General features: G+C 56.4%; 1 protein-coding gene across 1 annotated transcript in view; it reads left to right on the plus strand.

Annotated features, from left to right (window-relative positions):
• MEGF8 (multiple EGF like domains 8) overlaps positions 1–12,138 on the plus strand; it is a 41,732-nt gene that overhangs the window by 893 nt on the left and 28,701 nt on the right. Inside the window, exons 2-12 of the mRNA XM_060000625.1 lie at positions 4,952–5,115; positions 5,356–5,562; positions 6,391–6,571; positions 6,653–6,741; positions 7,339–7,754; positions 8,177–8,322; positions 8,451–8,573; positions 10,680–10,834; positions 11,171–11,290; positions 11,633–11,777; positions 11,860–12,023. Of these exons, the coding sequence (XP_059856608.1) occupies positions 4,952–5,115; positions 5,356–5,562; positions 6,391–6,571; positions 6,653–6,741; positions 7,339–7,754; positions 8,177–8,322; positions 8,451–8,573; positions 10,680–10,834; positions 11,171–11,290; positions 11,633–11,777; positions 11,860–12,023 (1,910 nt within the window). The remainder of the gene's footprint in view (positions 1–4,951; positions 5,116–5,355; positions 5,563–6,390; positions 6,572–6,652; positions 6,742–7,338; positions 7,755–8,176; positions 8,323–8,450; positions 8,574–10,679; positions 10,835–11,170; positions 11,291–11,632; positions 11,778–11,859; positions 12,024–12,138) is intronic.

Consider the following 12,138-nt stretch of genomic DNA (forward strand, 5'->3'; position numbering starts at 1 on the left):
TGGGTCACACACTGGCTGGTGCGCTAATTCATTCATTTGTGCAGTCTTGCATCCACTCACCATGTTCCCAGAACCGGTTCTGGTGCAGGCCCTTTGCTCTAAAATGCAGCCAGCCTAGGCCTTGCCTTGGAAGGCCTTGAAGTCTGATGGGGGAGTTGCACCCGGACGCAGATGGACAATTACAAGCCAGAAGCATCAGTGAGGGGTGTTCTGAGTAACTGTTAGAAACTCAGGCTCTGAGCCCAACCACCTGGCTTCACATTTGGGTTCCACTTCTTACCAGCTTTGTGAATTTGGGCAGGTGGCTTCCTTCCTCTGAGGTTCGGCTTTCCCTCCCCTCAGGCTATGATAGTGATAGCACTCCCCTCATAGGGCTGTTGGACTTAAGTGAGAACAGGTATTTACTGTGCCTGGCACATAATAAATGCCCAGTAAATGGTCTTAGGGTTATTAGTGTTGTCCTTTTTAAAGTACTTCAACAAAAGCATTTTTTTCAGTCATTCATGTGCCAGACATTGTCTTTGCCTCTGGGACATAGCAGAGACCTCCACAGCCCCAGCAATCCCCGATGACTTGGGGCTTGGAATCCAGTGGGGGAGGCAAACATGTTAACAGACAGTCCAGTCCAGAGTGGTAGGGGCTGTGATAGAGGAACCCCACGGGCCTGGGGAGCCCAGAGGAGGTGCCTGACCTGTTGGGTGGGAGAGAGCAGAGAAGGCTTCCTGGAAGAGATGTCTGAGCTGAGACCTAAAGGACCAATAGGAATCAGCCAGGAGGAGGAGAAAGTCATTCCAGGAAGCGGGAACAGCCTGTGCAAAGGCCCCATCTCTACCCTCCTGGGATCCCAGTCTAGTGGGGGAAACAAACCCACCCCCAGGGAGTGGGAATCCCAGAGATGACAGATATCTGACTTAGCCTGGGCTATACCTGAGACCAGAGGCATGTGCAGGAGAGAGCAAAAGGGCATTCCAGGTAAGGAGAATAGCCTGTGCAAAGGCCTGGAAACAGGAGGATATGATGCTTTTGAGGAACTAGAAATCCGTATGCTAGGACACAGAATCCAAGAAGACAAACAATGAGCCAGAGGCTGGAGGGTTGGGAGGAAGCAGGTGGTATAGGACCTTGTGATTTTTTTTTTTTCTCTTTTCTTGGTACGTGGGCCTCTCACTGTTGTGGCCTCTCCCGTTGCAGAGCACAGGCTCCGGACGCGCAGGCTCAGCGGCCATGGCTCACGGGCCCAGCCGCTCCGTGGCATGTGGGATATTCCCGGACCGGGGCACGAACCCGTGTCTCCTGCATCGGCAGGCGGACTCTCAACCACTGAGTCACCAGGGAAGCCCTGACCTTGTGGTTTTTGAGCTGTGTCCTGAGGGCAATAGGAAGGTGGAAGAGAAATCCAAGGCAGTGGCTGGAGAAGTCCAGGAAGGCTCCCATGGCAGTGGATGAGGAGCTGGCCTCCAGGGAGAGGTGGGAGTCCCCCAGAGGAGGTCCTGGGCAAAGACCAGAGGTGTGACAGGGTCTGAATCGTGCAGGGCCTCCTTTTGCAGCCTTTGGAGATTGGTCTTTGTCTGGGGACACTGGGCATCTATGGAAGGTTTTGAGCAGGGGAAAGACATGATTTAATTTACGTTTTAGAAGATCTCTGTGGCTGTTGTGTGAGGTATGGATGAAGCATGTTTTTTGGGGATGAGTGTGTTTGTCCCCATCTTGGGGGCCATTCCTGTCTAGGGGGTGAGAAGAGGATGGGAAGTGTGTGTATGTGTTAAAGGTATAAATCATTCTCTGGCCTTTAAGAGCTCCAGCCTGGTTGGGGATAGACACAGACATTCTGCCCCCAGTGTGCTCAGGGCTGAGACGGAAGGAGGTGCAGCGTTGGGTAGTCGGGCCTAGGGGAGTGAGAAGACTCTGCTGGGGGTCACAGAGGAGGAGCCACCAGAGCAGTGTTCTGAAACATGCATAGGAGTTTACCGGGTGAGAAAAGGGAACAGCCTCTAGGAAGACAAAAGAGGGGCTGGTGGGTCTCCGAGCCATGTCTAGGCTTGTCTGGTCTGGCTAAACTTGTTGGCTGGGAGGAGCGGAGGGCATCAGGAGGGGAAGAAGGGCCTTGAATGTCGTGCCGAGCATCTTGACTTTTCTCTTGGGATTGATGGGGAGCCAAAGGGGGATTTTGAGCAGGAGTGGGGCGTTGCTCTCAGGCTGGGTGGGGGGTAGACTGGAGACTTGGTGTGCTAGTCTTGTGGGAGAGGATGAGTTCTGAACTGGGGCAGCAGCTAAGCGGGTAGAGAGGCACGGAGAACACTGAGAGATTTGTGAAGTTTCACCAGTGAGACTTGGGGGACCGATTGGTTGGATGTTGGGGAAAGAAGGAGTCCAGGAGACTACTGGACGCCCCTTGAGCTCCCATCCTTCCCAATGTCCATCACCTCTAAGAACCAACATGCTCCCCCATCTATTAAAAAATAAGCAACTGACCCACTTACTTCTGTACCGTGTTTGCACTTCATTGTGCCCAGTCCTCATAACATCCTCGTGAATAAGAGCCAGCTGTCTTTGAAAAGCAGGGGCATTTAGGATCAGATCTCTGTCCAGGATGGCTTGGGGGTTAGGCCCATGTTGGGCAGAAACAGGAGGACTTGAACTTAAGGTGGAACTTGGGGAAGGCAGATGGTGAGCCGGCCCCTGGTGGGCACTTGGCAAAGATGTGCTTGTTGTGATTCTAGGAACAGAGCTTTATAGTTTGGTTGAGGCTGGTAAGAGTCGGGGAGGTCTGGTTGCCTGGCCTGGCTGAATTGTTCTGCGTTCTCCAGACCACAGCTCGGGGTCTATGTGTGATGTTCTTGGGGGCTCTGGCCAGAGCCTGAGGGAGAGCTGCCAACTTCAGTATTCTGTCTTGTGCATCTCTTCCTTCCTTCATCCAGTATTTCCTGAGCCCTTGCTCAATACCAGGCCCCGTGCTGGGCAATGTCAGGGAGGGATCCCCAAGATGAGTAGGCCCAGGCCCTGTCCTGTGGGCCTCCTAGGCTGCAGGGGAGACACACCTGGACACAGGTGGTCCTGGCCCAGAGGAATGAAGGTCGTATTGGAAAGTGAGAACCTAGAGGGGCACCTAACCCAGCCCGGGGGCATCAGGGAAGGCTTCTTGGAGAAGGTGGGGAAGTTTGCTGGCAGGAAGGGAGAATGTGCTCTAGACAGAGAGAGGAACTTCTGCACAGGCCCAGCTCCTGATAGAGCTGTAAGCCGTGGGGTGATGTGAGACAAGTTGAGACTCCAAACGCCAGGTTAGGGAGCTGGACTTTCTCCTGGAGATGGTAGGGAGCCATGGAGGGCTTTTGAGCAGGGGAGGGTAAGGGCCAGATGTCGAGCTGGGGAGATCCCTCAGGGACCCATGTCAGCACAGGCCACGAAAGAGGCTGGATCAGTGGTCCTGGTGAGGGAGGACAAGGCCTGGGCTGGCATGTTAGAGTCACCATCTGGGATCTTCACACCAGCCTTGACGGCTGAGGAGAATTATCCCCATTTTACATCAAGGAAACTGAGGCCCAGAGAGCCCATGGAACTGGCGCAAGATCCCACAGCTCGTGAATAGTGGACGAGCATCTCCGGTATGCAGATGGGTGTACTGAGGAGCATGGGTAGAGGGGCTGGCCTAGGGTCAGGAGCAGAGCTGGAACCCAGGTCTCCTAGTCTCCCTAGCCCACAAGCCTTCCCTGAGCCCCTAGTGGGAGATGTGGGATGAGAGAACCTTCTGCAACCAGGACCTGGCAGAGAGCAGGAAGAGCGACAGTGCTAGGAGTAGTAGTGTTATGAAGTGCTAGGCCTACCGTAAGCACTTCAGGTGCATTATCCATTACGGCCTCCCATGCGGTCGCAGTCAGACCAGTGGGGACTGCAGTCATCTGAACACTCACCTGGGCCGGGCGTCCAAGAAGGCTCCCTCACAGGGAGACGGTTGATGCCGGCTGTCAGCTGGAAGCTCAGCTGGGGATGACAGCTGGGACGCCTACGCATGGCCCCTCCATGTGACTTTTCATAGCATGACAGCTGGGTTCTGAGAAGGAGTATTCTACGAGGCCCAGGTAAAAATTGCAGGCTTCCTCTGATCTAGCCTCGGAAGTCCCAGAGCATCACTTCTGGTTTGTATTGGCCAAGCTAGTCTCTGAGGCTCTTCCAGATACAAGGGGCTGGGAGTCAGCCATCATCTTCTGATGGGATTAGGGGCCAAGAAGTATGAATCGACCATAGTGATTATATCCCTATTTTACGGATGAAGAAACAGATCCAGAGAGGTTAGCTGACTTGACAGCTAGTGGCTAGTAAGTGGCAGAGCCAAGATTGGAGCCCAGGCAGTCTGGCTCCAGAGTCTGTGGCCTTAGCTACTTACTATTCAATACAATAAACAGAGAGAAGAGACCCTGGGTGGGGGCAGAGAGGAGCTGTGGTGCTCCAAGTTTCAGTCTTTGGCCAGGGGGAAGAAAGGGACCTCTTCCCCTAGAGCTCTGTTGAGCCTGGAACAGAGGCCCCTCACAGAGGCCCTTTTCCATCTGGGAGTATGCCTCTCTGCTCACGCCTGGACTGACCCTCAGGCTTGGGCATGTCTGAGGCTCAAGAATAAATGGGAAGTTCTGTGTGACCACTGGGATGGGGTTCCTCTCTCTGCACTTCAGTTTCCCCATCTGAATAGTAGGCGGTGTTCAGCCTGATCTCAGGGGTCCTTTCCAGGGATGACACTGTAATTTCTTCTTTGAGCTTCTGTCCCTCTTGCTGTCGCAGCTCTGACCTCCCTGGGCTGGGAGCCTGGGAGCCCCTTGAAGGCAAGGCCCAGGTCTGACTCATCTTTGGGCCCCCATCCCAGCGTTACGAGGAGCAGGGCTTGGTGTTTGTGGGGGGGCTGCGTGGAGGCATGGGGAGAGGGTCCGCACCTGAGCCTGGCCCACCTGTTCTCACTGCTCAGCCCCGAGCTCCCAGTACCGGATCCTGCTGGACTTCCTTTTCCTGGACACGGAATGCACGTATGACTACCTGTTCGTGTATGATGGTGACTCCCCCCGCGGGCCCCTGCTTGCCAGTCTGAGTGGGAGCACCCGGCCTCCGCCCATTGAGGCTTCCTCAGGCAAGGTTGGTGGGGCCTGGCTGCGGGGCTGTGGCTGGAGGATCTGAGTGGAGTGTGCAGGACGGGGGGTAGATACACAGAGGGAAACAAAGGGCGGGGGGACTTGACATCAGTCAGAAGGATAGAGGGACAGAGAGAGGTGGAGAGAGACAAAGAAAGGAGATGGGGACCCCAGGGGGGGGTGGGGGCAGGAGTGGACCCTCTCCCAGTCCAGCCCCGGAGCCCCACCCACCTTGTGCCTGCAGATGCTGCTGCACCTCTTCAGCGATGCCAACTACAACCTGCTGGGCTTCAATGCCTCATTCCGCTTCTCCCTGTGCCCGGGGGGCTGCTACAGCCATGGGCAGTGCCAGCCCCCAGGGGTGTGTGTCTGTGAGCCGGGCTGGGGGGGCCCTGACTGCGGCCTGCAGGAGTGCCCAGCCTACTGTGGCAGCCACGGCACCTGCGCCTCGGTGAGCCTGGCCCCAGCTGTGTTCCCCTGGGGCCCTGCCCTGTGGTCACAGCCACCACTCGCATGTCCTAGACCTGACTCTGCCCCTGCCTGAAACAACCCCTGCCATCCCATCCTCTCCCATGATGCTGACCCTGCCAGGGACCCTGCTCCCTCCTACAGTTCTCTCTCTCCTTCCAGATCCCACTCCCCCAACCTGTTACTCCACTTCCACTCCACCTTCACTGGGGGCCCCTCCTCTGCCTGAGCTCACTCCCAACCTCACCTGTAGCCCACTTCTCACCTGTGAAGCTGCATGCCTTCCTCGTGCCAGGCCTGACTCCACCCTCACACCCAGCCGCTCTGTCTGGCCTTGGGCCCCCAGCCATGACTTCTGACTTTTGACCACTGACCTTGGGCCTAAACCATGCATGTCCAGCTTTGGGCCTGGGTCATGCCTTGAGCCCTCCCTGCCTTGACCTCCCCGGATCTGAGCTCTTCCAGCCCAGGCCGACATTGACTTCATCAGTTTTTTTTCTCCAACCTGTCTTTCTGTCTTGTCCTCATTTTCCTTTCTGGGTCTTTTTCTTTTCTGTTGGTCTGCCTTCGTTTCTCCTCTTCTCTGCCTCCCTCTGATTGTGTCTCTGTGTCCATCTCTTCCTCTGTCTGTCGGCCTGTCTCCTTCCTGTCTCTTTCTTTGCCTCTCTGTCTTTATTTTTCCATCCTCTCCTTTCCTGTCCATCTCTCTCCTCCGTTTTGCTCCATCTGTCTCACTCTGGCTCTCTCTCTGCTCCCTGTCTGTTTCTTTCTCTCTCTCTCTGTCCCTGCCTTTGTGCCCCCTTCCCCCCAGCCCCTGGGACCATGCCTCTGTGAGCCTGGTTTCCTGGGACGCGCCTGTGACCTGCACCTTTGGGAGAACCAGGGGGCTGGCTGGTGGCACAACGTGAGTGCCGGGGACCCTGCCTTCTCCGCCCGTATCGGGGCGGCTGGTGCCTTCCTGTCCCCACCGGGGCTGCTGGCTGTTTTCGGAGGTAAGCAGATGGGATATGAGTCTGGGGTCTAGAGGCCTGGCAGCCTGTGGCCAGGGCCTGAGACTGTCCACCTCTCCACAGGCCAGGACCTCAACAGGGCCCTGGGTGACCTCGTCCTGTACAACTTCTCTGCCAACACCTGGGAGCGCTGGGACCTGAGTCCTGCCCCGGTATGGACCCCACCTCTGCCCTGCCTGGAGGTGCCTGTCCACTCTGTCAGACCCAGCCAGGGCACCCCAGAGCGACCCCATCATCCTGCACACCCCTAACTCCAGCAGTGTGTTACATGACCACCTACACCTCCCGCTTCTGCTGTTCTGTCTTTGATTTTCTTTCTTCTTCGTTTATCTGCCTTTCTGCATCTTACCTTTCTGTGTGTCTCCTGTCTCTCTTGGTCCATCTTTCGGTTTTTGTTTCTGACTCTTGGTCGTCTGGTCTCTCTCGGTCTCTGTGTCTCCTTCTCTCTGGGTTATACCTCTTACTCTCTACTGGTCTCTGTCATTTCTCCCTGACTCCGCCTTCTCTTATTGTGTTTCTCTGTCACACCTCTCTTTTTATTTGCATGTGTCTGTCTTTCTGGGTCCGTCTCTCTTCTTTTCTCTCTTTGCATGTCTCTGTCTTTATCTCTGTCCCTCTCTCACTTTCTCTTTCTCTGTATCTCTGTCTCTCCTTCTTGCCCTGTCTCTGCATCTCTCTCTGTCTTTCTCTTTCTCTGTGTCACCATCTGTTTCCCTCTCCATCTCCGTCTCCTGGTCTCTTCCTCACAGGCTGCCCGTCACTCCCACGTGGCTGTGGCTTGGGCCGGCTCCCTCGTGCTGATGGGTGGTGAGTTGGCTGACGGCTCCCTCACCAGTGACGTTTGGGCCTTTAGCCCGCTGGGTGGTGGCCACTGGGAGCTTCTGGCACCAGCTGCTTCCAGTTCCTCAGGGCCGCCAGGCCTGGCAGGTCACGCAGCAGCCCTAGTGGACAGCATCTGGCTCTATGTGTCTGGTGGCCGCACCCAGCACGACCTCTTCTCCTCTGGCCTCTTCCGTTTCCGCCTCGACAGCACCAGTGGGGGCTATTGGGAGCAGGTGATTCCGGCAGGTGGGCGGCCCCCTGCCGCCACTGGCCATTCCATGGTGTTCCATGCCCCGTCGCGTGCCCTGCTGGTTCACGGTGGACACCGGCCCTCCACTGCCCGGTGAGTCACCTGCCCCACACCCCATGCCTTGCAGGGCCAGGCCTGGCCTAACACCCTGGGCCTTTATGCTTTAACGGTCTTTGCCCACTGATAGACCCCTGCAGTCATTCAGTCACCCCGTCTGTCATTCATTCACTCATTTGTTTATTCACTCATTTACTCCCCGACTCACGCATTCTCTAGTCTGTCATTCAATCTCTTGGTCACTTGCTTCCCTATGCACTCCCACTCATGCAGTCATTTAACCAACCCCTGCTTGGTGTCTAGCCCTGGCTAGATTATGCAGGGAACCCAGAGATCAATCAAACCTGGGTCCTGCCCACAAGGAGCTTCTAGTTCTGAGGGGATATAAATCCAGTAAAGCCAGTCTCAACTGTGGGCCCAGAGGAGCCTCAAGCTCCTCCTCTTCCCCTCCCCTACAGGTTCTCTGTGCGGGTGAACTCCACCGAGCTCTTCCACGTGGATCGGCGCGTGTGGACCAGCCTGAAGGGCCGGGATGGGCTTCAGGGCCCACGGGAGCGGGCCTTTCACACGGCCAGTGTCCTGGGCAACTACATGGTGGTCTACGGTGAGGAGGCGCCCCGATCCCACCTACCTGCCTGCCTGCCAGGGGCCCAAGGCTGAGCTGAGGCTCCCTGCAGGGGTGTCCTCACCTCCCCCAGGCTTGCCAGCTGTGCCCCTTTGCTCCTTTCCCAGGGGGCAACGTGCACACCCATTACCAGGAGGAAAAGTGCTATGAAGATGGCATCTTCTTCTACCACCTTGGCTGCCATCAGTGGGTGTCGGGGGCCGAGCTTGCCCCTCCAGGAACTCCTGAGGGTGAGTGGCCCCTCTGTTTCCATGAGGGGCTCCTGAGCGTCACGCTTGCTCCCACAGTGATCCTGGGCTTTGGGAAGGAGCCACCCCGGTCCTTGTTGGGGTGAGCCCAATATCCTATCGGAGCTGGCCTCAGGAGGCACACCTGCACTAGAGATAGGACCAGGGCATTGTTGCTATGGAGATGGGAGACATTTTCAGAAGCATCAGATCTAGGTTCCAATCCAGGTTTTGCCAATTATCAGCTGTCCCAGGGGACTGCCTACGAAGAAGCAACTTTTTCAAGGTCACACAGTGGGCAAGTGGCAGAACCAGGATGGCCATTCCTAAACAACCTTTTGTACAAAAACCATCATTTAATCTCTCTGTACCTCAACTTCCCCTCTGTAAAATGTAATAACACTTAAACCACTGGGCTGTTGTGAGAATAAATTGAGTAAAATGAAGTGAAGAAAGAAGACAGTCCAGTGAAGGGCCCAACACATTGTCCCAATAGCGCAAGGCCAGAGGGCTCACCTGGAGGGAGTGTGGAGAAGCCTTTCAAGCTCATTAGATCAGAGACTGCTTTGTGAATGGGAAGAAAGTCACAGGCCCTCTCCTCAGAAAGACACTTGTGTGCACAAACTGGGCATATCCTTTCATGGGACTGTGGACTTCCCAGAGGCCCGTCTGTTCTCCCCACCCTTCTGAACAGAAGAGTGAGGACAAAGGACAAACATAAAAGAAGGGACAGTAACATTTAAGGGGTGGGCAAGAGGAAGGGTCCCCAAGGAATCCTGTTTGACCATCAGGAATGGGGCTTCCCTGGTGGCCCAGTGGTTAAACTCCACGCTCCCAATGCAGGGGGCCCAGGTTCGATCCCTGGTCAGAGAACTAGGTCCCACATGCATGCTGCAACTAGGAGTTTGCATGCCACAGCTAAGGAGCCGGCGAGCTGCAACTAAGGAACCGGTGAGCCGCAACTAAGGAGCCTGCTGCAGCTGAGACCCAGCACAACCAAATAAATAAATAAATAAATATTAAAAAAAAAAAAAAAGGAATAAAGCCTCAGCCTAGCATTGGAGGCCTCCAATCCAGGGCTCCACTGCTGCTCCTGTCCCTCCTTCAGACCCCTTCACTGGGTAGGCCAGAGTGTGAGGTTTCTGGAGGCCTCCTCCTTCTTTGTAGATTTTGATGCCCTGGGCCAAGTCCCATACACTTCCAGAGCATACGGGTCAGTAAAAGTGTTAGGGAGTCACCAATCACTGACCGCTTACCCGTCAGTCAGGACTCTTGGTTGTAAGTGACAGAAACCCCACCCGACCAGCTTAAGCAAAAGGAAGAATTTCTTGACTCACTTGAGTGAAAACTGGCTGCAGGCTGGCCTGGATCCAGGTGCTCACATGATGGCATGAGCCGTTTCTCTCCCCAGTTCTCAGCTGGATTTCCTTCAGTCTGTAGCAGGTTTGCCTTTTGTAGATGGTCACCAGCAGCTCTGGGATTATATCCTACCCCTTTAAAATGCCCAGAGGGAAGACAGTACCTTTTTCCCAAGAATTGTAGCAATTGGGTCCCCTCCCTGAACTAGCCACTGACTCTGATAGGCCTGGGCTCAAGCCCTGCTGCTGCTAGAGGCAGGGACAGCTCGACTTGAGCCTTGTGGACTGGGGGGTGGGAGGGGTGGTTTTCCAGAGGACAGTCAGAGGCTGTCACCAGCAGGGAGGCTGGTGTCAGACAGACAACAACAGGTGACAGCCGGGCGGCCTGCCTCACCGCTCCCCGAGGGCAAGGTTCCATGCACGGAGGAGGAAACCAAGATTCAGAGAAGTCAGGTCTCCTGCCCAAGGCCACACAGCTAGTCAGTAGTTGATCCGTTATTTGAAAGCAAGGAAATGGTAGATCCAGGATTTGACCCCAAAGGTCATGCTCTGTCTGGAAGGTGACTTGGGCAGCAGTGTGGGAACTCCAGGAAGTGAGAGAGCTAGGACTAGAGCAGGGCCAGGCAGGTGGGGAGGGTTTCCTTGGGCAAGTGGGGTTGAGGCGTAGGAGAGTCAGGGGTGGTCCTCAAGGTGGGAGCCACGAAGGGGGGATGGGGGGTCACATGTCCTCGGGGCGTCTGTATTCTCCTAGGCCGAGCAGCACCTCCCAGTGGTCGGTACTCACATGTGGCGGCTGTGCTTGGTGGCAGCGTCCTGTTGGTGGCAGGGGGGTACAGTGGCCGGCCCCGTGGGGACTTGATGGCCTACAAGGTGCCTCCCTTTGTGTTCCAGGCGCCTGCTCCAGACGTGAGCACTGGGGTGATAGGGAGAGGGTGGCTGGGGAGGAGGTAGCATGTTTCCCATGGTTAAGGGAGGAAGTTGGGGGGCGTCCCTGGGAGAAGGAGGGGAGGTCCCTAGGGCCGTGAGAGGAGGGAGGTCAGTCCCCAGGTCCAAGGGAGGAGGAATGGTGGTCCCTGGAGCTGAGGGCAGAGGGGCAGTGGTCCCTGGGGCTGGGGGAGAAGTGGACAGGGGTCCTCAAGGTTCTGAGCAGTTGGGGTTCCCTGGGCTCATCAAAGTGAGCGAGGACGTGGGAGCAGGCCCCAGGTGTGAGGCGCCCCCTCCTCCCTGCCCATCTCTCTACAGTACCACCTGGACTATTGCTCCATGTACACGGACCACAGCGTATGCTCCCGAGACCCTGAATGCAGTTGGTGTCAGGGAGCCTGCCAAGCTGCCCCACCTCCTGGGACTCCCTCGGGGGCCGTGAGTGACTGTCCTAGTACTCTGCCCCTTAGCACGGAGACCTGGTCCTCCGTGTCTTCTTCTGCCCAGACCTGCGCTTGGGAGACTCGTTTTCACACCTAAGATCGGCATTCCTGACTACTGACCCTTGAACCTTTGACCCTCTTCCCGGTCCTTTTGAACTTATGTCTCTGTCCCTGGATCCCCCACCCCTGTCCTCTTGATCTTTCTCATTCCAACCCAGCTTTCAATTCCCTTCTCCAGTCCCCTGACCTTTCCACCCCAAGCCTCCTGAATCCACAGCTTTTCCCAGGTCCCTTAAGCCCCAGTGGATAGTGACACCTGTCTTTCCCCTCTCTGCAGTGTCCGGCTGCCAGCTGCCTGGGCCTGGGCCGCCTCCTGGGTGACTGCCAGGCCTGTCTGGCGTTCAGCAGCACCGCCGCTCCTCCCCGGGGGCCCGGCGCCCTGGGCTGGTGCGTACACAACGAGAGCTGCCTCCCTCGGCCTGGTGAGTGTCCAGTGGCATTTTGGGAGGGGGCAGCATAGCACCCCACACCAACCCCCATCTCCCGACCCTCCTGTCCTCACAGAGCAGGCCCGCTGCCGAGGGGAGCAGATCTCAGGCACCGTGGGCTGGTGGGGGCCCGTACCTGTCTTCGTTACCTCCCTGGAGGCCTGTGTCACCCAGAGCTTCCTGCCTGGCCTGCACCTGCTCACCTTCCAACAGCCGCCCAATGCCTCCCAGCCTGACAAGGTGGGGAGCCAGGGGATGGGGCCCAGTGTGGAGTGCTGAAGGGCTTGGTCTTAGAGTTTTCATTTTTCAAATGGATCTTTATCACTCTTGCGTTTACCCCTTAAGTCTTTACATG

This window comes from Delphinus delphis, chromosome 20, assembly GCF_949987515.2.
Source record: "Delphinus delphis chromosome 20, mDelDel1.2, whole genome shotgun sequence".
NCBI lineage: Eukaryota > Metazoa > Chordata > Mammalia > Artiodactyla > Delphinidae > Delphinus > Delphinus delphis.